A 19,471-nucleotide genomic window follows, 5' to 3' on the forward strand; every position below is an offset into this window, starting at 1 on the left:
AGATGCCCTTCAACGGATGAATGGATAAGGAAGATGTGGTCCATTTACACTATGGAGTATTATGCCTCCATCAGAAAGGACGAATACCCAACTTTTGTAGCAAAATGGACAGGACTGGAAGAGATTATGCTGAGTGAAATAAGTCAAACAGAGAAAGTCAAGTATCATATGGTTTCACTTATTGGTGGAGCATAACAAATAATATAGAGGACAAGGGTAGATGGAGAGGAGAAGGGAGTTGAGGGAAATTGGAAGGGGAGGTGAACCATGAGAGACTATGGACTCTGAAAAACAACCTGAGGGTTTTGAAGGGGCGGGGTGGGAGGGTGGGGGAACCAGGTGGTGGGTATTAGGGAGGGCACAGATTGCATGGAGCACTGGGTGTGGTGAAAAAACAATGAATACTGTTACGCTGAAAATAAATAAAAAATTAAAAAAAAAAAAAAAAAGAAAACGTGGTTTTTTGTTTTTTGTTTTCCCCTGGGGTATTGCGGATGTGTGCCTGGAGCTACTGGATGGCTCCAGACGTCCCCTCTGGCATGTCTTTCTTCCTGTTGGGACTCAGATACAGTTTAGGCACTGATCTTCAAGCTCTATTAAGGTGCTAGACCAACGGGGTTGGACCTAGCTTCCCCTTCTCCATCTGCTGGGGGAAGCACTGTCACAGACACTTGAAACCTCACTCGTGGAAAGTCAGTCTTCCATATGGGGGTTACAGATGGTCTGGGTGGAGACACTCTCCTTGGAGGAAGGCTTTGGGACGGATGCCTTTCCCTTTATAGGTAACTCTGGGGCTGGCACAAGACAGTCTCTGCCTTCAAGGAGCTTTCCCTGAACCTCCATTTCTCACAAAGACCTTGAAAGAAAAATATCTTTCACAGCCATCGGTGTGTACGTCTGGGCAACCAGCTTTCAGCAGGGAACAGATGGAGACCGCGGGTCTCTTCTCTGGGCTCAGAAAGAACCTTCAGAGCCAACCCAAGGCCATGCTGCTTGGCTGACTTATTTGATTTTTTGCCTCCTTTCCTGGTATATATAAATGGCATCAGCATGAAGATACTTTGGAAAAAGTTTTTTCCTACTTTTTTCATTAAGAGCAAGGGCCCTCAGTAGTTAGGACAATATTTCCTGTGCTATTTATGTCACCTGGGACCCCCAAACGGCGACACTTTAACAGCCTTTCCGGCAGCCTTGAAGTCATGAGTGGTAGGGCTAACTTTTCTGGTTCCACCTCCAAGTTTTTAACATTGTCTGGCCTCCCTTTCCTCATCTGTAAAATAATGCCTGGACTATAAGCGTTACTGAGACAACCTAAGAAAACTCTTTATAGGCCAGAGCCCGTACCCAGAAGGCGCATAATTATGTCTCTTGACCCATGACACTTGATTTTCCTTCTAGCCAGACTCCTGGACTGTGTGCCTGTGAGCTCACCAGCATGCCGGTGTCTGTCAGGGAAACCCATCAGAACACTCTATAAAGAACTTCCTTCTGGAATTCTCTAAGGGAAGGCATTGGCAAAAAGATGTGATTGTGTGAAAACACACAGGACTCAATTGTACCCCTGGATTGTGATTTTTTTTCCTTTCACTCAGCGCACTTGTTCCTTTCCCTACGCTCCAGTGTCTTACAGCTGCAGATCTTTGCCTCTGTTTGCCTCCTACTCCTTCCCCTGTCCTCCGCCACGTTCGTGCACGAACTGCCGTTCCAAACTAGCCAGGGAGGTTTTCTGCACGGCTGTGACAACAGCTTAAAAAGCAAAACAAAACAGAGCAACTGTCTAAGCTAGGTATGTGATGAGGCACCGAAAGGAACACTCCTTTTCCTGGAACAGGGCGGAGAGAGAGAGGCACCAAACCATGGGGGAGCAAGTCGAGACTCATGTCTCTTAGAAACTCGAGCATAGCATAGTTTTGACTAATTATGCCTTTAGCCGAGAAGTGTCTTTCCTTTGAGAGACTCAGGAGAGTGACTTCAGACGGGAACTCATTCCTCCTCTCACTCGGTGCAGGGTGAGTATACTATCTCCAGGGAAACTGAGGCACAGCAAAGGTACAGAGGAGACTGTGCCCTAAGCAGAGGGTAGTTAGACCACAAGGAGCTCTGACTTATTGAATATACAATAAAATAAGACATTGCAGCAAATCTGAAACTACAACCAGTGCAGCCCTTCCACTCACCAAACGCACATGCCAAAGGTCAGCCTACGTTCGAGAGCTAGCGGGACGCATGCCTAGTTGTGCACTGCATTATCTACTTACTTTTTTATGCTTAGCGCTAACCTGTGAGAATTGTTGAGTCTATCTCAAGAATGTTTTTTTTCTCCCCTCGTACGGGGCAGCCCTATGTGATTGTAGGAACCTAACCTCACCGCATTCAAAGCTCCTTGTGCCCCTTGTAGCCACAGAAATTCTGCGCTGTCGGGACTTTTCCATTATCTTCTTTGGAAGTCCATGCGACAGCAGCCGTCCAGCAAAATACTATCACCTTGTACGCACGAGACGACCAAGGATGGGAGTGTTCTAGAAGCGACGGATGGGACCCTGATAACCGCCGAAGGGGCAGAGCCATGTGCTGTGTGTGTGTGACGATGTCCTTCCTCAGACTGGCTTGGCCTGGAGACCCGGCGGGGCCCCATGTGGTCACTAACACGGAAAACTACAGGACGTACAAGTAGGCATCTGCGAGTCCGAATCAAAGTGGGAGCCAGCAGAGCGATGAGCCGTGGACGCTTTCCTGTGCCTGGTTTGCTGGGTGCCCTTGTCCAAACCACTCTCCTCCTCTGGACATCTGTTGCCTCCCCGGCACCATCAATCAAACCTGCCTCCCGGGGACAGAAGGCGGCAGGCGAGAAAGGGTGTTTCTAAGCAGGGGGGCTCAGGTAAAGCCAAATGACCTCCGAGAGCGAGCTGTATCAGCAGGAACAGTAATAAATGAGCTTTTACAAATAAGAGATAAAAGAGGCCAAGTTATTTTTAGAAAATACTTCACGTGGGCTGCCTCTTTCCCTCAGTGCCAGTGGAGCAGAATGTGGGTCAGGCAGAAAAGCAATTACCCTTCGAGTTAACTGGAGGGCAGTGTTGATTAGAAGATATTCCTTGTAAAATTCCATTGCCGCCGCCTTTCTCCTAGAAAGGTGACTTCTCCCAGCCCATCTGCATGCAACCCTTGACTTCTTTGTCCTTCGTCCTTGTGAGGAGCCCAGTCAGCCACACCTCCCTCGTTATATTTAGGGCTCATCCTAAGCAATTCCAGGAGTTGTCAGAATTCTTAAGTAAGATCGAGCCCCAGTCTCCTTGTCGTGTCTTTCCAGAAACTTCCGCCAACTGACTTGGAAGGAGGACACAACATTCCTGTCAGCAGCGTCGGACAAAGCTACATGTTCCTGACATAGGCCCTCACCTCTGGTTCATGGGTCAGCTCTTCTCACTTCCAAAACAGTGATGAGATCAGCTGGGCTAGACCGAGAGCCCAACTGTTCTTCATATTTAAAAAAAAAAAAAGTCTAACAGGTTAAAAAAAGCTACATAAACTGACAAAAGTACCAGTCCTTTTGCTGTTGAAAAATTGGGAAACAAATACGATTGCATAAATGTAGTTAAGTTGGACGACAAATTTTTCATCAAACTATGGTTTTTTGGTTTTTAAGATGGGTTGCTTGTCTTTATTAGTTGGGATCGCTGGGCTCCGGCTTCAGCTCTGGTCCTAAAGTGCTAGTTAGCCTTGGATCAGAGAGTTACTCTCTTTGGACCTCTGCTTCTCCTTCAGGAAAATAAAGGGCAATATTACTCTTCAGTGGCACAGGCTTGTCCTGGAAATCAATATTCATTCCCTCAAAAGAAGGATGACAGGGTTATGCCAACCTTTCCTCATGCACTGGGCGTCAGTGGTCCCACTCCTGCCTCCCAAGGAACACACACAGACTGTCCCAACATGTGGCCTCTGTTTTTATGTCGTGTGTCTGTTGTTTCCCCCTGTGCTGGACTCAAACTCCTTGAGGACAGGGCCATGTTTTAAAATTCTAGTATGTTCCATGGTAACTCATATGCCATTGATACTCAACAAATATCTGTTAATTATGTGTTTGCAGTTTTTTGTCTTTTTTTGGTATTTCTGTATTCTCCTTACCTAAGATCTGAGGTCTTTCATGAACACCGTGAATTTATAGAATTAAAAGGGTTAAGTTAAAATGTTGCCAGTATACTTTTCTATCCTCCCATTTCATTTCTGTATCAGTCCAGGAAGTTTGGCAGGGCAAAGAGAACAATGGGGACAGTGTGCAGATGAGCCACTTGGGACCCAGGGAGGAGGGGTGCAAGCTCCAAGCTTCCCAAGGAGTCAGGCAGAGCCCAGAGAAAACTGTGGGCCAACCAGCTCCTGGTCTGGTGCTCACTGCACTGCTTTCCTTTGGTACCCATCTCCCTGCAGCAGTGGGCTACAAGTGCTCCCAGTTCCCACAGCACCCCGGCTCCTCTGGTAGGGTCAGGAGCCACAGGGAGACATTACCTCATGGTTCGCGAACCGGATATCTCGTGAGAATATGGTGGCCACCCAGTCGCAGCCTAGTTTGACGTCGATGTTCTGGGCTAGCTTCTCCAGGGTGGGTAAGTGGCTCGCTTGGAAGTGGTAAGCCAGGGTGACGTGTAGCTGCTTCTTATGAGGTTCCACATGGACTTCTGGAAAAAGGAAGGAAACCAGTATTACAACGTGGTCGTCACAGCAATGGCGGAGACCTGCCCTCGTCAGTTCTGCCTCCCAAGTCACAGAGGAGGGAGTCCCTCAGCCAGGTGAGACCCATTTCCCTCCTTCACAGCGGCAGAATGAGGGGAGAGGAGAGTGGAAAAGACCCCGCCGAATCAACCCACAATCTGAGAGGCGAAGAGCCACCCATTCGGCTCTTCTGCATCAGCTGAGGTCACCGAGGGGGTGACCCACAGCCCACCACGCAGAGGAGGAAACCGAGACATAGAAGGATGAGCTGATTGATGTAGAAACGGAGATTTTGTCCTTCCTGGGTGCCGGAGCTGTATCACCCTCATGTTGAAATCAAGTCTCTTAGCTTCTGGGCAGCTCGGATGGAGGAACCAGAACCGGAGGAAAAAGACGGAATTTTTTCAAAGTCTCAAACAGCACTTCCCAGCAGCATTTGGGCAGAATTAATTTTTTGCTGTGGGGGCTGTCGTGTGCCCTGGGGCGGGGGGGAGTGTCTTTAGCCGCATCCCTGGCCCCTACCCACTAGCTTCTCGTAGCACCCCCCGCGTTGTGGCAAGCAAAAAGGACTCCAGACATTGCCACACGGCCCCCGGGGGATGAAATCTCCCCGACTGAAAACCACTGGCTTGAAGTATCCAGACTGTGATTCTAAGACCCCGTGGGTAATAAAAGAAACCAACCTACCTACCCAAGGCAATGGATTTTATTTCTCCTTTGTACATCTCTGCGTGGGGTAGATCCGTCTACTGCCTAAGCTAGAACACCGCAGAAGATTCGACCAGAGGGGACGTAGGGAATCTGGGAAATTAAGGCGCTTGCTCATGTCTCACGGAGACAGAAGTACTGGTTGGATCTCTGTTATGCTACAGTGGATTTCTCGGGTTTAAAGTCCCATGAGACAAGGGCTTTCTGGGTCCTGTTCACAATGTATGCCCCGTGCTCAGCACCATACAGGTTTTTAGTATTTGTAGATGATTGAATACACATGCACGGAACTCCTTAAACCACCCAGGATGAAGGAACTAAATCTACTTACTAAAGGAATCTGGGTCTGCCAAAAAAACTCTAGAATACTGAGGCTTAAGTTCTAGGGCCAAGATGGGATGGCCGGCTCTGCACAAAAAGGAGGTAAGGAGCAGCGGCACAGGGCAGGGCCACGCAGCTCTCCAAGTCACCACCAGGGGGCCGCACAGGGGCAGGAAACCCAGAAGGTCAGGCTCTTCTAGAGCGTGGCCACCGCTCTGGGAGAGGAGCCGGCCCTCCCACGCCCTACAAAGAAAGGGAGCGAGGGCCTCCTATCTCTGGCTCATGTGCCTTCAGAATCTTGGCCGCAGACCTGGCCCATACCTGCTTTACGCATTTGTGAAGGATTTGGGTTTTGTGGCTACAACACCAGTTTTGGGTCTTGTGGGAGTTTTCGTGGTTTTGTTAATAGCTACTGTGGGATGAAAAAGAGCCATTTCCCTGAGTTAGAGGGATAGGAACAGGAAACAATTTACCTCTCTATTATGTTATTTCACTGAAATATTAAGCTAGGAGAGGGCGGGCTCCAGGGACGTCAGAAGACAGAGTCTGGTCTCTGGGAAGAAGGCGTGCCTGGGGAGGGCCTCTAAGGAGGCCTGATTCCCGGAGTAGAAGAGGTACCTCTGGGGTGGTGGGGCAGGGGTGGGCCCTGGCCAGCTCTGGGCCTCCTCCCGCGTTGGATTCAATGCTCAGATTCAGCTGTGCCTCCCACACGCAGCTCGGGCTCCGCACAGTCCTCTGCACACACCCTGGCCCTTCCTCCCTTCCTCCTGCCTGTGTTCACACTGCCTGCCCCCACCTCCGCTGTGGCAAGCTTCACTGATAAACACAGAGTGGTCCCCAATAAATCCCCGTGGTCACGATTTCTCCCTCCAGGGGGCCAACAGGGAACCAGCCCCGCCAACGCCTCCCTCCCTCCACCTGACAGTCTGTCCCACTGCAGCAAGGCTCTCCTCGACCTAAGTGGGCTCGTCTGTAGGCAGACAGGAGAGCTTTGGCAACTTCTCCCATTTGTCCCCTTTCCGTGCCCCTTGCCTCTACCTCAGTGCGCGTCCCAAGTCCCCCTCTACGCTAATTCCTCTGACGGGAGATCTCAGCTGGCTGGAACTAAGAGCTACCATGGGAAGAGGAAGAAACGTCTGTACGGAGTGACGTTTTGGGGCCGACCGCTGAGGCTTTAGGGACCCATCTCATGGGTTTCTACGAGTTGTGGACATTGGCTCAGTGGATTCATTATTTGATGCTAAGTGGTTCCCCTCAGCTCACTGTGCGATCCCACCACCCAAGCACAGCCTTGGGTCCTCACAGAGTGAGCCGGGAGACCCAGGCAAACGCCTGTCTGAGGGGGAGGTTGTGCGGGAAGGTTCCTTCACTCTGAACGGGAAACACGGTGTAGCTACAGAGGTTGCATTTAGTTCAGTGTGTCCCAGCCGATTGTGTGCCTTTAACTCCAGTGTCGGGGCAGGCCCTGGACATTCTCTCAGGATACTTAGCAGAAAAGTAGCTGGTTTTTTAAAAAGAGGGCAAAGAGGCAAAGGCTCCTGCAGGACCCCGAGGCTCCCAGCCCCAGCCTACTCCTCCACACCTTCCTCCCCCTTTCCTTCCCAGTTTTTTGGTTCCCAGGACCCAGGGCTGTTAGCTTACCGGTTTTGGACGCAGCCTCTGCGGCAAAGTCAGCGGCAAACTTTTTGAGGACCTCTGCGCTATCTTCCTTCACGAAGAGGCCGATGAAGTTGGAGGAGGTATAGAGCTCCAGGGGCAGCGGGGCCGAGAACTTGCACTTCCAGCGACTGACCGTGGTCTGCAGGGCTTCCCCCAGGGCGTCCACCTTGCTGTCCTCACACTGGCAGGGGAAGACAAGATGTTCCGTTCAGAGGGGAGACAGAGGTCTCCTGCTACAGAGCTCATGGTCTCCTCCACCTGGAGCTGGAGGCATCCTGGCCGGGCTCAGGGGTACAGCAGGGTGGGGCTGGGGGACAGAAGACTTGGTCCATCGTGTAATTTGCCAGTAAGATCATCCAACAGAAGGGGAGAAGGAGAGAACGCGCCTGGAGAGCACAGCATCCCAGGTAAAGGGTGTGCCTTCCACTGCCTCCCATCATCTGTGACATTTCTATCCCTCCTAGACGACTGGAAATTGACTTGACTGTCAGTCCCATGACGGTTGGGAAGAATGGGGCTTAGAGAGCTGTGACGTCATCCTCCTACCCTCTTTGGAGCACTGGGTGGGGAAAAAAAAAAAGAGTGTCTCTAAAACTCCGAATGCTTTTGAGAAAGATCCTGGGATGACTAAGAGGAAGTGGTAATTATTTTAATTTTCAAAGTGAACGGTAAGAAAGAAGGTGTTAGGAACACATTTTTTTACCTTAAAGAGACAGAGAAAAGCTGGGGGAAAAAAATACCTCAAAATATTTTTTTGAAAATATTGCCTTAACATGCTCCCATCCTGCCTCCTCTCCAATATACCTGGAAAAACCAGTTCTGCTCCTTCTCCATAGCGAACCAAAGTAGATGAAATGTATTTATATTTATCATGGTGAGGGGGATTTAATTTAGTCATTAAGTAAGGCCTGTGATAGCTGGGATGATGGATTAGGTGACCATGGCAAGTCACAGGTATCATTTTTTTTTTTTTAAGATTTTCTTTATTTATTTGACAGAGCGATAGAGAGCACAAGCAGGCAGAGGTGGCAGGCAGAGGGAGGGAGAGAAGCAGATCTCCGCTGAGCAGGGAGCCCAATGCGGGTCTCGATCCCAGGACCCTGGGATTGTGACCAAGGTCACAGGTATCTTTGCTGTCTCTGGAAAGATCTGGTGAGACAGACCCGTGGACAGTGTCTGTCCACGACGCTAAGGTCACCGCCGCCTGTCTGTAGAGTACATCTGTCATTCCCATCTCATATCTACTCTTACAGTGGACAAGAGTGGCTGTGGCTGCCTGTCCGAGTCCTGACTCAGTGGGTCAGGCTTGCCCCTGGAGTCCCTGGAGTCCAGCAGTCATCACGATGGCTCATCAGACCTGCGGTGCTCCTGGGCCTCAGCAGGTCTTAGAAAGAGGAGCGAGCGAAAGGAGCCACGGACCGTACTCAGTTCTGCGCAGGGCCATCCAAGCCTAGGAGCCCGTGACTCTCCCCGCCAGCTGCCTGGGAGGCTCCTGACTCCGGTTCCAGGTTGCAAGGCGCTGGCGGGAGTAAGGCAGCCGGGCTCCCCATGGTGGGGGGTTGGGGGGGGTGGTCTGTGACTCACCATGAAGAACTGGCAGAGGGTGATGTGTGGGAAGATGTTGTGGGCCTTGTTCTTCCCGCAGATCTGCTTCGACTGTTGCCAAAAGTCGGAGAGCTTCTGTGCTAAGGGGCCGGTGGGTCGGAGGTAGAGGACGTACTCCCGGGGCAGGGGGTCATCCAGGAAGGGGTCGCCAACATGAGAGAACAGCCTGCCAGAGAGAGAGAGAGAGAGAGAGAGAAGGGAGCCGAGCAGGCCCCCCTTGAGAACAACGGAAGGGAAGGAGGACCCACAGAGACAGATCCGTACGCAGGCTCCGTACCCCAGGCTCTGCCAAGGGGGTACTTTTTGTGCTTTAAAAACCCATCCCTCAAAGCTCATACGGCATGACCAACCCTCAGATGTCTTACTGCATCCACATCCCACAACTCCCTCAAAAATCCTCAAGTCACTCCAGATACGCTCCGAATCCCTTCCCAGCCCACTAGGGCTGTTCCAACCCCGTCTGACCCTTCAGTTCGGCTCCCATTAAACCCACACGCCTCCAAACATATGGGAAGCGTCAGGAGCACAGGCTGTGGGGGCTGCCCTGGGTAGTGATGTCCTACAATGCAAGCAAGATTTTTTTTTTTTTTAATTTATCTACCTAGCATCCCCATACCCTAAAGTGTATCTTTAAGTGACGAATACGGGCAGATATTGTGATAAGGGCCCCGTCTTGGATATGCTTTGAATTTCTTTAAACAGCTTGAAGGAGAAGCACATCCTGGGGCTGGGATCGAGGAGGCAACCGGCTTGAGAAACGGGCTTGTCACATGGTCTTTTGGCTCATCCCGCCGCTCCCCTCCCCCGACAGTCCATTAGAGAAAGGCTGCATATCCCCGTTCTTCCACATACACTCGGAGCTAATTATATGCTATTTTCTCTATTTATTTATTTCATACCAACCAGTCACATGCTGCCTGAACACTTCTTCCTCCTGTGGATGCCAAGGCTTTTTGTCTGGAAGAAAAAATCAAATTTCTATTGTTAGTATTTTTAGCTTCCTATCAGCTTTTCTCACTATCGTGGCAAGAGTGTGAAGTAGGCGACACCCCAGCCTCCTCGGCGGGGTGGGGGAGACACCTGCAGCAGGATCCTGCCCCCCGCGCCCCCCACGCAACCCAGGGTCATAGCAAGGCATATGGAAATGAGGACATGTACTTAATTTCCATGTAATTAGCACTGGATTTGCATGCAGCCTGACAGCCGTGCGATCTATTTTGAGCAGTTTCCACATTAGAATTTTATTTTTGTTTCCCTAAAGGTTGTCATGTCTCGGTCTGTCCTCTTTCCTTTTCACCCACTCCTACTGACCCAGATCCCCTGCTGAGCGGGTGTTTTTGCTTGAAGCCCTTGGCCGAGCACATTAGAAAGTGGGGCTAAAGGCCCACATTAACTTTGGTTCCATTCAGCGACTCCTCCCACCCACCGCCCACCACCACCACCACCAGCAGCCTCAGGCTGGATCACCATCTCCCAAGGCTTTTAGACCTCTCTGGGGACCATGCCACCACCACTGCCCCCCTGCTGGAGAACTGAGTCAAAGCCCTGTTCCCGGAGGGGCAGCGTCCCAGGAGGGCGACAGCAGAGAGGACCTTGAGCACACGCCTCCGAGGATAGCATCTGAACTTGGAGGTGTCCGAGAGCCAGAGAGTTCTGGGTTTGTAGCCAGCTTTGCTAATCACCCACTGGTTCTGCCTTCCTGCGTATGTGTGCTCACGGAATGCCTACTGAACTGCGCTGTGCCAGGCTCTCGGGATACCGTGAAAAACAAGACTTAAGTGATCAAGGCCCTCCTGGAGTTTTTGGTCGCGCTGGCATGAAAGCATCGATGGTGCAGATAATGAATTACATGGGCGCTGAGTGCAATGAAGGGAAAGCACAGGGAGCCCTAAGGACGTAGGACAGGGACATCGAGCTTGGGTTGGGGGGTCAGGGAAGGCTTCCCTGAGGAAGTGGCATTTTGAGTGGGATCTGAAGAGTGTAGACTCCCCTGGGCAGGGGTGTGGGGGGGTTGCAGTGGGGGCGGACAGTACGTCTACTCCATAGTGAGGGGTGTCCGTAAGGAGCCTCAACCTCTTGCCCGAGGCCACGGAGGTGATCAATAAATGACCATTTCTGTCCCCTGTACCCTACAGATCAGCTTCCTTAGAAGAGGGAGGAGGGGGGAGGGAATCCTAGTTTTAGGCGACACACTCCAAGTACCCTTTTTTCAACTGGCTGCTTCACCCAGGCCCCTACCCCCCCGCCCCAGTCCATCTCCTGGGCTCTCTATGGAGCAACCAGAAAGCTGATGCAGGGAACCCCGGGGGGCTGACCGGCAGGAACCTCAGATCATCTGTGAGCCCAGCTTCTTCACTGTACACAAGGAGAGCTCCGGAGAAGGAAGTAACATGCTCAGAGCAGCCTGGCCACTGCCGTGGCTCTGGGACTCTGCTCCACCGCCCAAAGATCAGATAAATACCTTTTCTCCCATGAAAATCGGAGCCCAAACACCAAATGATCTGGATTAAGCAATCTACACAGCATTACAGAGCAGGGAGAACAACGTTACAGAAGCAAGCTGATGTTATGGAGAAGCGAGACAGACCCCTCAGAACCCCTTCGGAACAAAAGCTGGTACCAAAAAGGCTGGAAACACAGGGACCCCCCCCCCCCAACACTCATCCCACACCTGGATAAGATGCTTAATTGCTGCCACATTACCAGCCCTGTTTCCTTTACCACTTAGTAGACAGAGGCACACATCGTAACGCCCTTTCGGATCCAGAAGCCACGTACCCACAAAAGAATGCAAATCATGCATGGTCTTTTAGGTTAGAGTCTCCCAGGAATTACATTCACCCCCCAAAAAAGACCCATTGTTTCAAAAACTAGGAAAAGAAAAACTCATTTGTGATACAATGTGCTATTTATATAAAGGATCCAATTTCTTCCCCCCACCCCCGCCCCAGGCCCTTCCCCCAGTGAAATATATCTGACTGAAATTCAATTCATTTTTCTTTAAGCACTAGGAGTATCCTCTGGAAATGAAAGATCTAATTAAGTTCTGGTCCCCGTACCTCCAAAGACAGGTTCTGGAGAGGGTTCAAAGATATAATTGAGGAAGATAATGAAAGGTTTGGGTGATAAGGCTCCGAAGAGAGATTAAGAAAACCCAAATTCTTCTTTCTGAAGAAGACAAGTCCGAGAAAGCATCGATTTTGTGGAAGGTTCTCGTCTGCGATGTACCTTCCCTAGTGAGGGTCAGCCAAAGTAAAATCAGCTTTGGCTATAGCACAAAGGTCTCAAGTCAGATACCAGAAAGAACTTTCTCACAGGAAGGTGCTATGAAAGTGTGTGTGTGTGTGTGTGTGTGTGTGTGTGTGTGTGTGTATTTCCTTTTGGGGGGAGAAGAACGTTTCTGGGAAGCCATTCCTGATCTGGAACAAAGAGGTACATGCTTCTCCCAGCAGGACGGTGGTAGGAGTCTAATCACCACTTCCCCAGGGTCACAAACCACAGGCAGGACTCTGCTCCTTCATGCACTGCCAGGCTGACGACGACTTGGGCTGAGTTTGTTCCCAGAACACTGCCCACAGAACAGACTGCACATGGGCAGTGGCAGAAAGCATCTTCCCCTTCCCCCCGCTGGAGAGAGACCGTTGCCATAGAGCTCCCACCTCCACGGCCCATCGATGGGACCAGTGCCAAGAACAGTGGGGTGTGCGGGGTGCACCCCAAACACCAGGCTGAGCCTGAGCAGCTGCTACCCTCAGAGTGACTCAGAAGTTGGCAGAGAGTCGGAGACCTTGAGCAAGAAAGGCAGAGCATCCCTTTAAACCCGAAGGCGAGGGGTCCAGCCCTTGGATTGCAGCAGCTGATTATTCAGATGGGACCTTCGCGGTTAGAGTCATGGGGACCGGTGACCTGCTGTAGCTGTTACTGGGGAACGTGCATTTGATCTCTCTGACCCCGGTCCTAACCTTCCTAATTATGCCTAGGGTTCATTCTTAGCAGGAAGCAGGGGAAAAAAATAATGCAAAATCAGATGTCTTGCTAATGGTGGGGAAGAAGCAAAAAGTGAGATCAAAACAATGGCTCATGGGAAAATCCTGGCAAGTGTCTGGGAGGATAGTAGCCCAGATGGGAGGAACCAGCAGCACCCACCCGTGGCCTTGCTTCACTCTGGCTGGGATCCTTCCCACTGTCTGCTCTTAGCTCTGCTGAATTTTAGGTTCTAGGCTGGTCTGGCCCCAGGGCTCTGGCTCTTCCCCATCACCAGGGTCACAGAGATGCCCTCGAGCCTTAAAGGGAGCTGGAAAGGAGAAATCCCTTTCTGGTTTGCCTAAGACAAAGTGGTTTCTTTCCTCTCTCCTCTGCTTTCTCCCCAGGAGCTCTTACCAGCAAACCAAATGAGAACCAAAAACACAATCAAGAGTTTAGCTCAGAAAGCTACACTCAATAAAGTTTGGCTGGTGGGCGTTCTTTTGGGGACCATCACCTCTGAGTCCCGTGCTTGGGTTCGGCCTCATGTCTGAGTCCAGGAAGATTCCTGTTCCCTCCAAGATTCATGGGTTTTGAGCCTGAACTGGGGTGTCCTGTTTAATTGTCACCCAGCCTGGTTTCCTCTGCAACCACCCTGGTTCTCCGGGGTTCCACTGTGCCCTCTGGCCCCTTGGGCAGTTCAGTTCCTCTCTGCCAAACACTAGCTGTATGTCAGGCACTGTATTAGCACTGGGCATACAAAGAAGAGGAAATGGGGGTTTCTGGGGCTGAAGTTCTTAAACTGCACACCAAGTTACCCTAGGTTGGGACCCCGCAGCAAACTGCAAGAGGAACCACGGGACATTCTAACTGTTTGAGGGAAACATAGCAATCCTTATCACATGTTGGACATCCCATAAGCTACTAGCTTGAGGGAGTTAGTTTCACTATTAGATTGTGCTGCATTCCTCTAGATGTCCTCTCTTTGTGAAGCTGGAATTTTGCTAACTGCTATGATAAAAAGTACCCAGGGAAAACCAATGTGGAACAAGAGAGAAGAGTAGCAGTGTCTAACCTGATTCTAAGGCTTGAACATTTGTGCAGTGCCCAACAGACACACACATCCCATTAATAACTGGTTGTGGTCATTTAAGAGGGAAATAAAATATTTTTCTTTCCATTTTGTGTATTTTTCTCATGGCTTTTAGGCTGTTAGGGGGTAAATACTCATTCAGTTGTTTGGATATAACTGCTAAAGAAACAGAACTGTTAGGTATTTATGTTGGCCTACATGCTCAATGTAAAAATTACTGAGATGCTGAAGGTGTTGTGAACTGACAAAGTTTGGGATTCTGTCCTAGAAGAAATGGTGTTGGTTAGGATCTTAAAGTGTTGTAGGAGCTGGCTAGAGGAAAAAAGGTGGGGGGGGGGACTGGAAGTAGAGTAAATGGCATGAGCTAAGACATGAAGACAGGGAACACAGGGAAATTAGTTTGGTGACACTGGAGCAAAAATGGGAGGCCTGGAAGAAGGTTCAAGAAGCTGGAAAGGTAGGTAGGGGACAGCTCACAAGCGTCTGTGCCATTTGAAAGAGCCTGGACCCAATCACAGTACATGCTGGGGAACCACGGGGAGGGCAGCGAAGGTGGAGAGGCCTGATCAGATTTGCCTGTGATGCGTGGCCCGAAGGGAGATGAAAATGTACACCAGAGGCTGTTTGGAAGGCCTTCCTTGGCAAAAGATCAGACGGGGGACGTTGAGAGGTTGAACCGGAATGATAATGGGGACGTTGGGAAAGTGTTTGGATGGCTGACTGAACGGAGCTTGGAGACTGGTGAGGGACGGTAGCTTGAATGTCTGTGTGTGGATGAGTGAAAATGCAGTACAGACAAGCCCGGGCTGGGGTGAGTGTCAACGGTTTCCGTTATTGTTCTATGCTGATAGCTAGACCAAATATCATTGCCAGATGCTGGGTCTAGTTGTGGGAACCAGGTCCCTAAAGCTTCTTCTGTTAGCTTAACTAGAATTCCTTGTCTCCTTCTGTTTGTAAGTCAGACATTTCTTTCAGGCTACTCACTGAGTATCTATTTCCTGGGAGTAACTTCAGCTGCCAAATCACTCAGGTCTGAGATCAGTGAATACTCAAGGCTTCCCAGGTCAGGGAGACAGGTTGGCCCAGACCCCCAGGTTCTCCAGGGTGGCTCATCTCTATGTGCTTTCAGAAGAGAGTCCCTCCCCTATTTTCTTACCCTTGACAAAATTCACATACCTGACACTTGAATCAAAAGGCAGTAAGGAACAAAAAGCAGTAAGCAATGAAAAACAATAAGCAACAACAAATATATAAGGAAACATATAAGGAAATATATTCCCTTAAAGCAATAAGACCTTGATTCAATTAAGTAGAACATTCCAGTGACTTGAAGTTGTTTGCCCTTGGCTTTGGATTGCTTACCAACACATACCAGTGCCCTCCACATTCTGTTTGCCCTGTGCTTTGGTTCTCTGTGACCCGAAACTTAGTTGCGTCAGCAAAGAGAAGACTAGAGGTCCAGTATGTAATCCTCCAAGTGGATGAAACTCCCCATGCGCTGACAATGAGATATTTCCACCACATAGCTAAGACAATCACAAATATTAGACACATTGAATGTTCACCACAGGACTTAAAAAAAAAAATGCTCTCAACCTCCAGGATACCGGTTGTTAAATTTTCCACATCTAATACTTTGAATTCAATTAAAAAATGACCTAATTAGTCAGACACCTCATTCCCTTTCCTCGGAATTAGTTTCATGATCCACACCAGACCGGGGAGTGCGCAAAACTTAGGTAGAACCCACTTTCTATTTTTCTTGGCTGGAGAGTCCAGCCGTATCAAGAGGCCAATGGTTCCATGAAGCGAAGTTGAGGGATTCTTTTAGGGTATATTTGAAAAAGAGACATTGTTTTGTAACGTGGTTTTAGGTAGCAATATCAGAGGGTTTTACTGTGCTCTGTGGAGAATTGCCTACACAGTGCAGACTGTTTTCGCAGGAGGATGTGAGGAGGCTTAATGGGCTGCTGAGGCTGACAGCGATCCCGAGAACAGAGGCAAGCAGGGGACTCTGCATCTGCTTCTCCAGGGGGAGAAAAACGGTAAGTCCGTAATGACTGGAGGCCCTCCGTGCACCAGGCACTTCGCAGACTTAAACCCTCGGGGAAAAAACGATGAAGCTGGTATTGCTAAGAAGCCTCCCTGGTCCTGGGCAGCTCACGCCTACAGGTCAGCTGTCCGGTCATCTCTGTGATTGTCCCAATCCGGGGGCTGGTTCCGGAGGTTGTGGCCAAGTTCCGAATCAGTGAAAGAAGTATACTACCCAGCTGCAGCTCTGAGCCTATAGCCCTGAGAAGAAGCATTTCTGCCAACTGCCTCCCAGCGAGCTTCCTCTTCTCTGGACGCCCAGGGGGAAGGGACCCCTATCCCTCCTGTTAGGTATGAACGTGGACATCTGCTCCCGCCTCCTGGGTGCCCTCCAGGTTGGAATAGGGTTCTTTGGCAGAAGAGGGAGCTGGAGATGTTGAGAATATTCGCGTCCGTCTGCCTGCGCTTTTACCTCAGCTCAATCGGCAGAGACCTTCCCTCGTATCCTTCAAATAAGAGTGAGTAAAACCAAACCTATTCTTCGAAGAAGCTAATCCAGACATGAAGAAAGCTTTTCTGACTACAAAACAAAATCCAAAAAAATCCCTGCTGACCTAAAAGGGAGAAGTTCCCCCTATTATCTTTTCTCTGTGTAGCAGAAATGATTTACTTCTCGGGCTTTTGCTGAATACCCATTCGTCTGGATTCTAACTTTCTTCTCTGGTGGAGGTTTGGTTCTGCCTCCAACTGAGACCAGCCTCCTTTCTCTTTCTCTCCTGTTGGATTGGGTTGTTTTAGGGGTGGAGTATCGCCCACGTGCAGGGCAATACGGTGTGAGGATGGGAGGGACACGGAATGCAGAGAAGACATAAGTCCAGGTCAAGGATAGGAGATGCTTACAGACCAACCACCTTGAACCCCTGAAGGCACATACAGCTCCTCTGACCCATCACTGCCCATTAATGGAGACTTCGCTTTCTGCCACTGTTACCCTCTCAGCTACCAGTGGCTGATAAGATCCATACAGGTTTAGTACCACCTTTCAGTGAAGGTCAGAAATCAAACGAATATTGGGGAACATTTGAGGAACAGCTAAGAGCCACACAAGCCCAGGAACAGCAGAGGTGGCATTGTAGCCACCTTCTTGGCAGAAGTAAAATCAAGGACTGTTCCAATGCTGTGGCCCTAGTGGGCCCCTGAAGGAGCTGAGGCATGGGCACCAGTTTTCAGGTGCTCTTTCCCCCAAAGGAAGTGATTTCCCAATTCGATGCTTTAGTTTTTCGTCTTCAAAGAGAAAAGGGATGAATGCCCACACAGGGAGGTTGAGAAAGAAAGATGTGACATCCATAATGGTCCCCAGAAGCAACTGTAAGTCAAAAAACTGGATTCTGTGGTGGCAGAAAGATCTAGAGACTGGATGGTCTGTTCCTCCTTATGACCAGACAAGGTTGTACTTCCTTCGAGCATGTTCCTTGAAGGAATCTTTCTTCTTCTTACAGACCTTAACAGGACTCCGCAATGTCTCTGGATTACCTCAGGGCTCTTGTGCTCAGAAAGTTCTTCTGTGTATCCGGACTCTTTCCAACTGTGCCCAAACCCATGCCACCTTCTCCACCTGGTAGAGCTGGGTGCTCTTTCCTTTATAACGAAATAACACATTCCATTCCTTTCACACCAGCAATTCCAGCTACCTTTTTTTTTTTTTTTTTTTGGTCACCAAGGCCAGCAAGATAGGCTTGCGAGAGGCTGGCGGGTTTCAGTTTAGCAACCGCATCTCTGAGGTCTCAGCCTCCTGTGGCCTCCTCCCCGTGAAGCCGAAGAAGGCCAGTGGAGGGGCGCGTCAATAAACACAAACCATAATGGCCCTGCCCATTTCCTTTGGAGGAAATGAACCTAATGGAGAAAGATATATTGATCATAAAGACCCAATTTCACAATCAGTCTCCTGGCGGTGAACCGTTTCAGTGAGCTGAGGCTAATGGCTAGGCTTTCAGCGGCTGTGGCCTGTGCATCTAACAATCAATGGGATAGCAGGCCTGCCAGGGGGCCTGGGACGCTACCTCCACAAGGCTAGCCAACAGGAAGGAAAATGCTGGGGGATTTTCTTATAAAGCTAATCGGAGAAGGGGGGAATGCTAAGCCATTTGGGGGCTTTAAGAAGGCCTTCCAGTTGAAGAAATCCAACCTGTGGTGACACCCCTCTTTCTCTTCTATCAACAAGACTCTATTCTCCAACCCATAAAGAGCCTATTAAGCAGCTCTCCTCGGGGGGTGGTTAGTGGGGAAAACGCCGTGTAGGTTCCCCGATGTTTTTCTGTGGCGGGGCCCAGCAGCCCGTATGAAGTGGCCTTGTTTTGTTCTTGCTAAAAAGGGGCTGCAGCTTGGCCTCCGCTGCTGGGGGGCAGCCGTTTGGAATTGGGAAACCAGCCATTAGACCACGGGTGGTGACATCATAAAACATTTCTTTCTGCCTCTAAGTCTCCCTAGGATCTAGATAATACCTTCCCCTCTGACCCCCCAAATCAATGAGTTTTTGCACAGAGACACAAGTAGAGTGTAGTGTAAAAGGAGTAGATCTTTGGGAGCCAAACCCTGACTAGTTGTGGGACTAGGGACCATTTCATTATTAAGATTAATTTTCCCAGTCTCTTAAATGGGGATAACAGTACCTACTTCACGAGGTAGAATGGGGATTAATATCCATATCAGATACTCTATTTGAAGAGCTCAGGACAGCGTCCAGCATCTCCCAGGCACCTAAAGATAACTTTGTCCACATGCCTCTGTATGTTAACTAACGATCTTTGCCATTTTCCTAAAATAAATGTAAGTTCCATGCTAATAGGTATATCCCAAGACTGGGCATCAGAAGACCCAGATTCGTTCTCTCCTAAAAGTCTAAAACCACGCAGCACGCTCTTGAAGAGTGTATGGGATTTGCAGCGAGAGGAAAGTTTTCCAGGCAAACACACAAGAAAAGGCGCAGAGGGGAAGTCATCCAGGGACGCGTGACTACTGTAGGGGGAGTCTGCTGGAGAGGGGGACACAAGCCAGACTGTCTGGAGGCGGGCAGAGGGGTTCAGGTTAGACAAGGAGGGAAGTTGAGAGTCACCGAGAGGCTGTGAGCCCCAGAGGGACAGTTTTCACTCACTGAAGTTACCTGAGGAGTGACAGCTCTGAGCAGGGGGTCAACAGTCTTCATGCAGTAGGGGGAGGCTGGCCAGGGTGCCCCTTTTTCCTCTAAGAGCCTCAGTTACTGGGGCTCTGCATGGGGTTGCTGGGCTGTACTCATCTCTCCCCCGCTCAAGTACTTCCCAAGAGAACAGGATAAACGTTTCAAACTGTAACCGCTGCACTATGGCTATCCCCCCAAGAAACAGGATC

At 50.0% G+C, this 19,471-nt stretch overlaps 1 protein-coding gene across 1 annotated transcript in view; it reads right to left on the reverse strand.

The window, feature by feature from the left end:
• Nucleotides 1-9,951, reverse strand: part of UBASH3B (ubiquitin associated and SH3 domain containing B) — a 34,353-nt gene extending 24,402 nt beyond the window's left edge. The window contains exons 1-4 of the mRNA XM_080817046.1: nucleotides 9,904-9,951; nucleotides 8,980-9,166; nucleotides 7,378-7,576; nucleotides 4,504-4,673 (exon numbers count right to left, since the gene is read on the reverse strand). Coding sequence (XP_080673172.1) covers nucleotides 4,504-4,673; nucleotides 7,378-7,576; nucleotides 8,980-8,982 — 372 coding nt within the window. The 5' untranslated portion in view covers nucleotides 8,983-9,166; nucleotides 9,904-9,951. The remainder of the gene's footprint in view (nucleotides 1-4,503; nucleotides 4,674-7,377; nucleotides 7,577-8,979; nucleotides 9,167-9,903) is intronic.
• Between the last annotated feature and the right edge of the window lie 9,520 nt (nucleotides 9,952-19,471).

The sequence above is a fragment of the Martes martes genome, assembly GCF_963455335.1.
Source record: "Martes martes genome assembly, chromosome: 10".
NCBI classification, from domain to species: Eukaryota; Metazoa; Chordata; class Mammalia; order Carnivora; family Mustelidae; genus Martes; species Martes martes.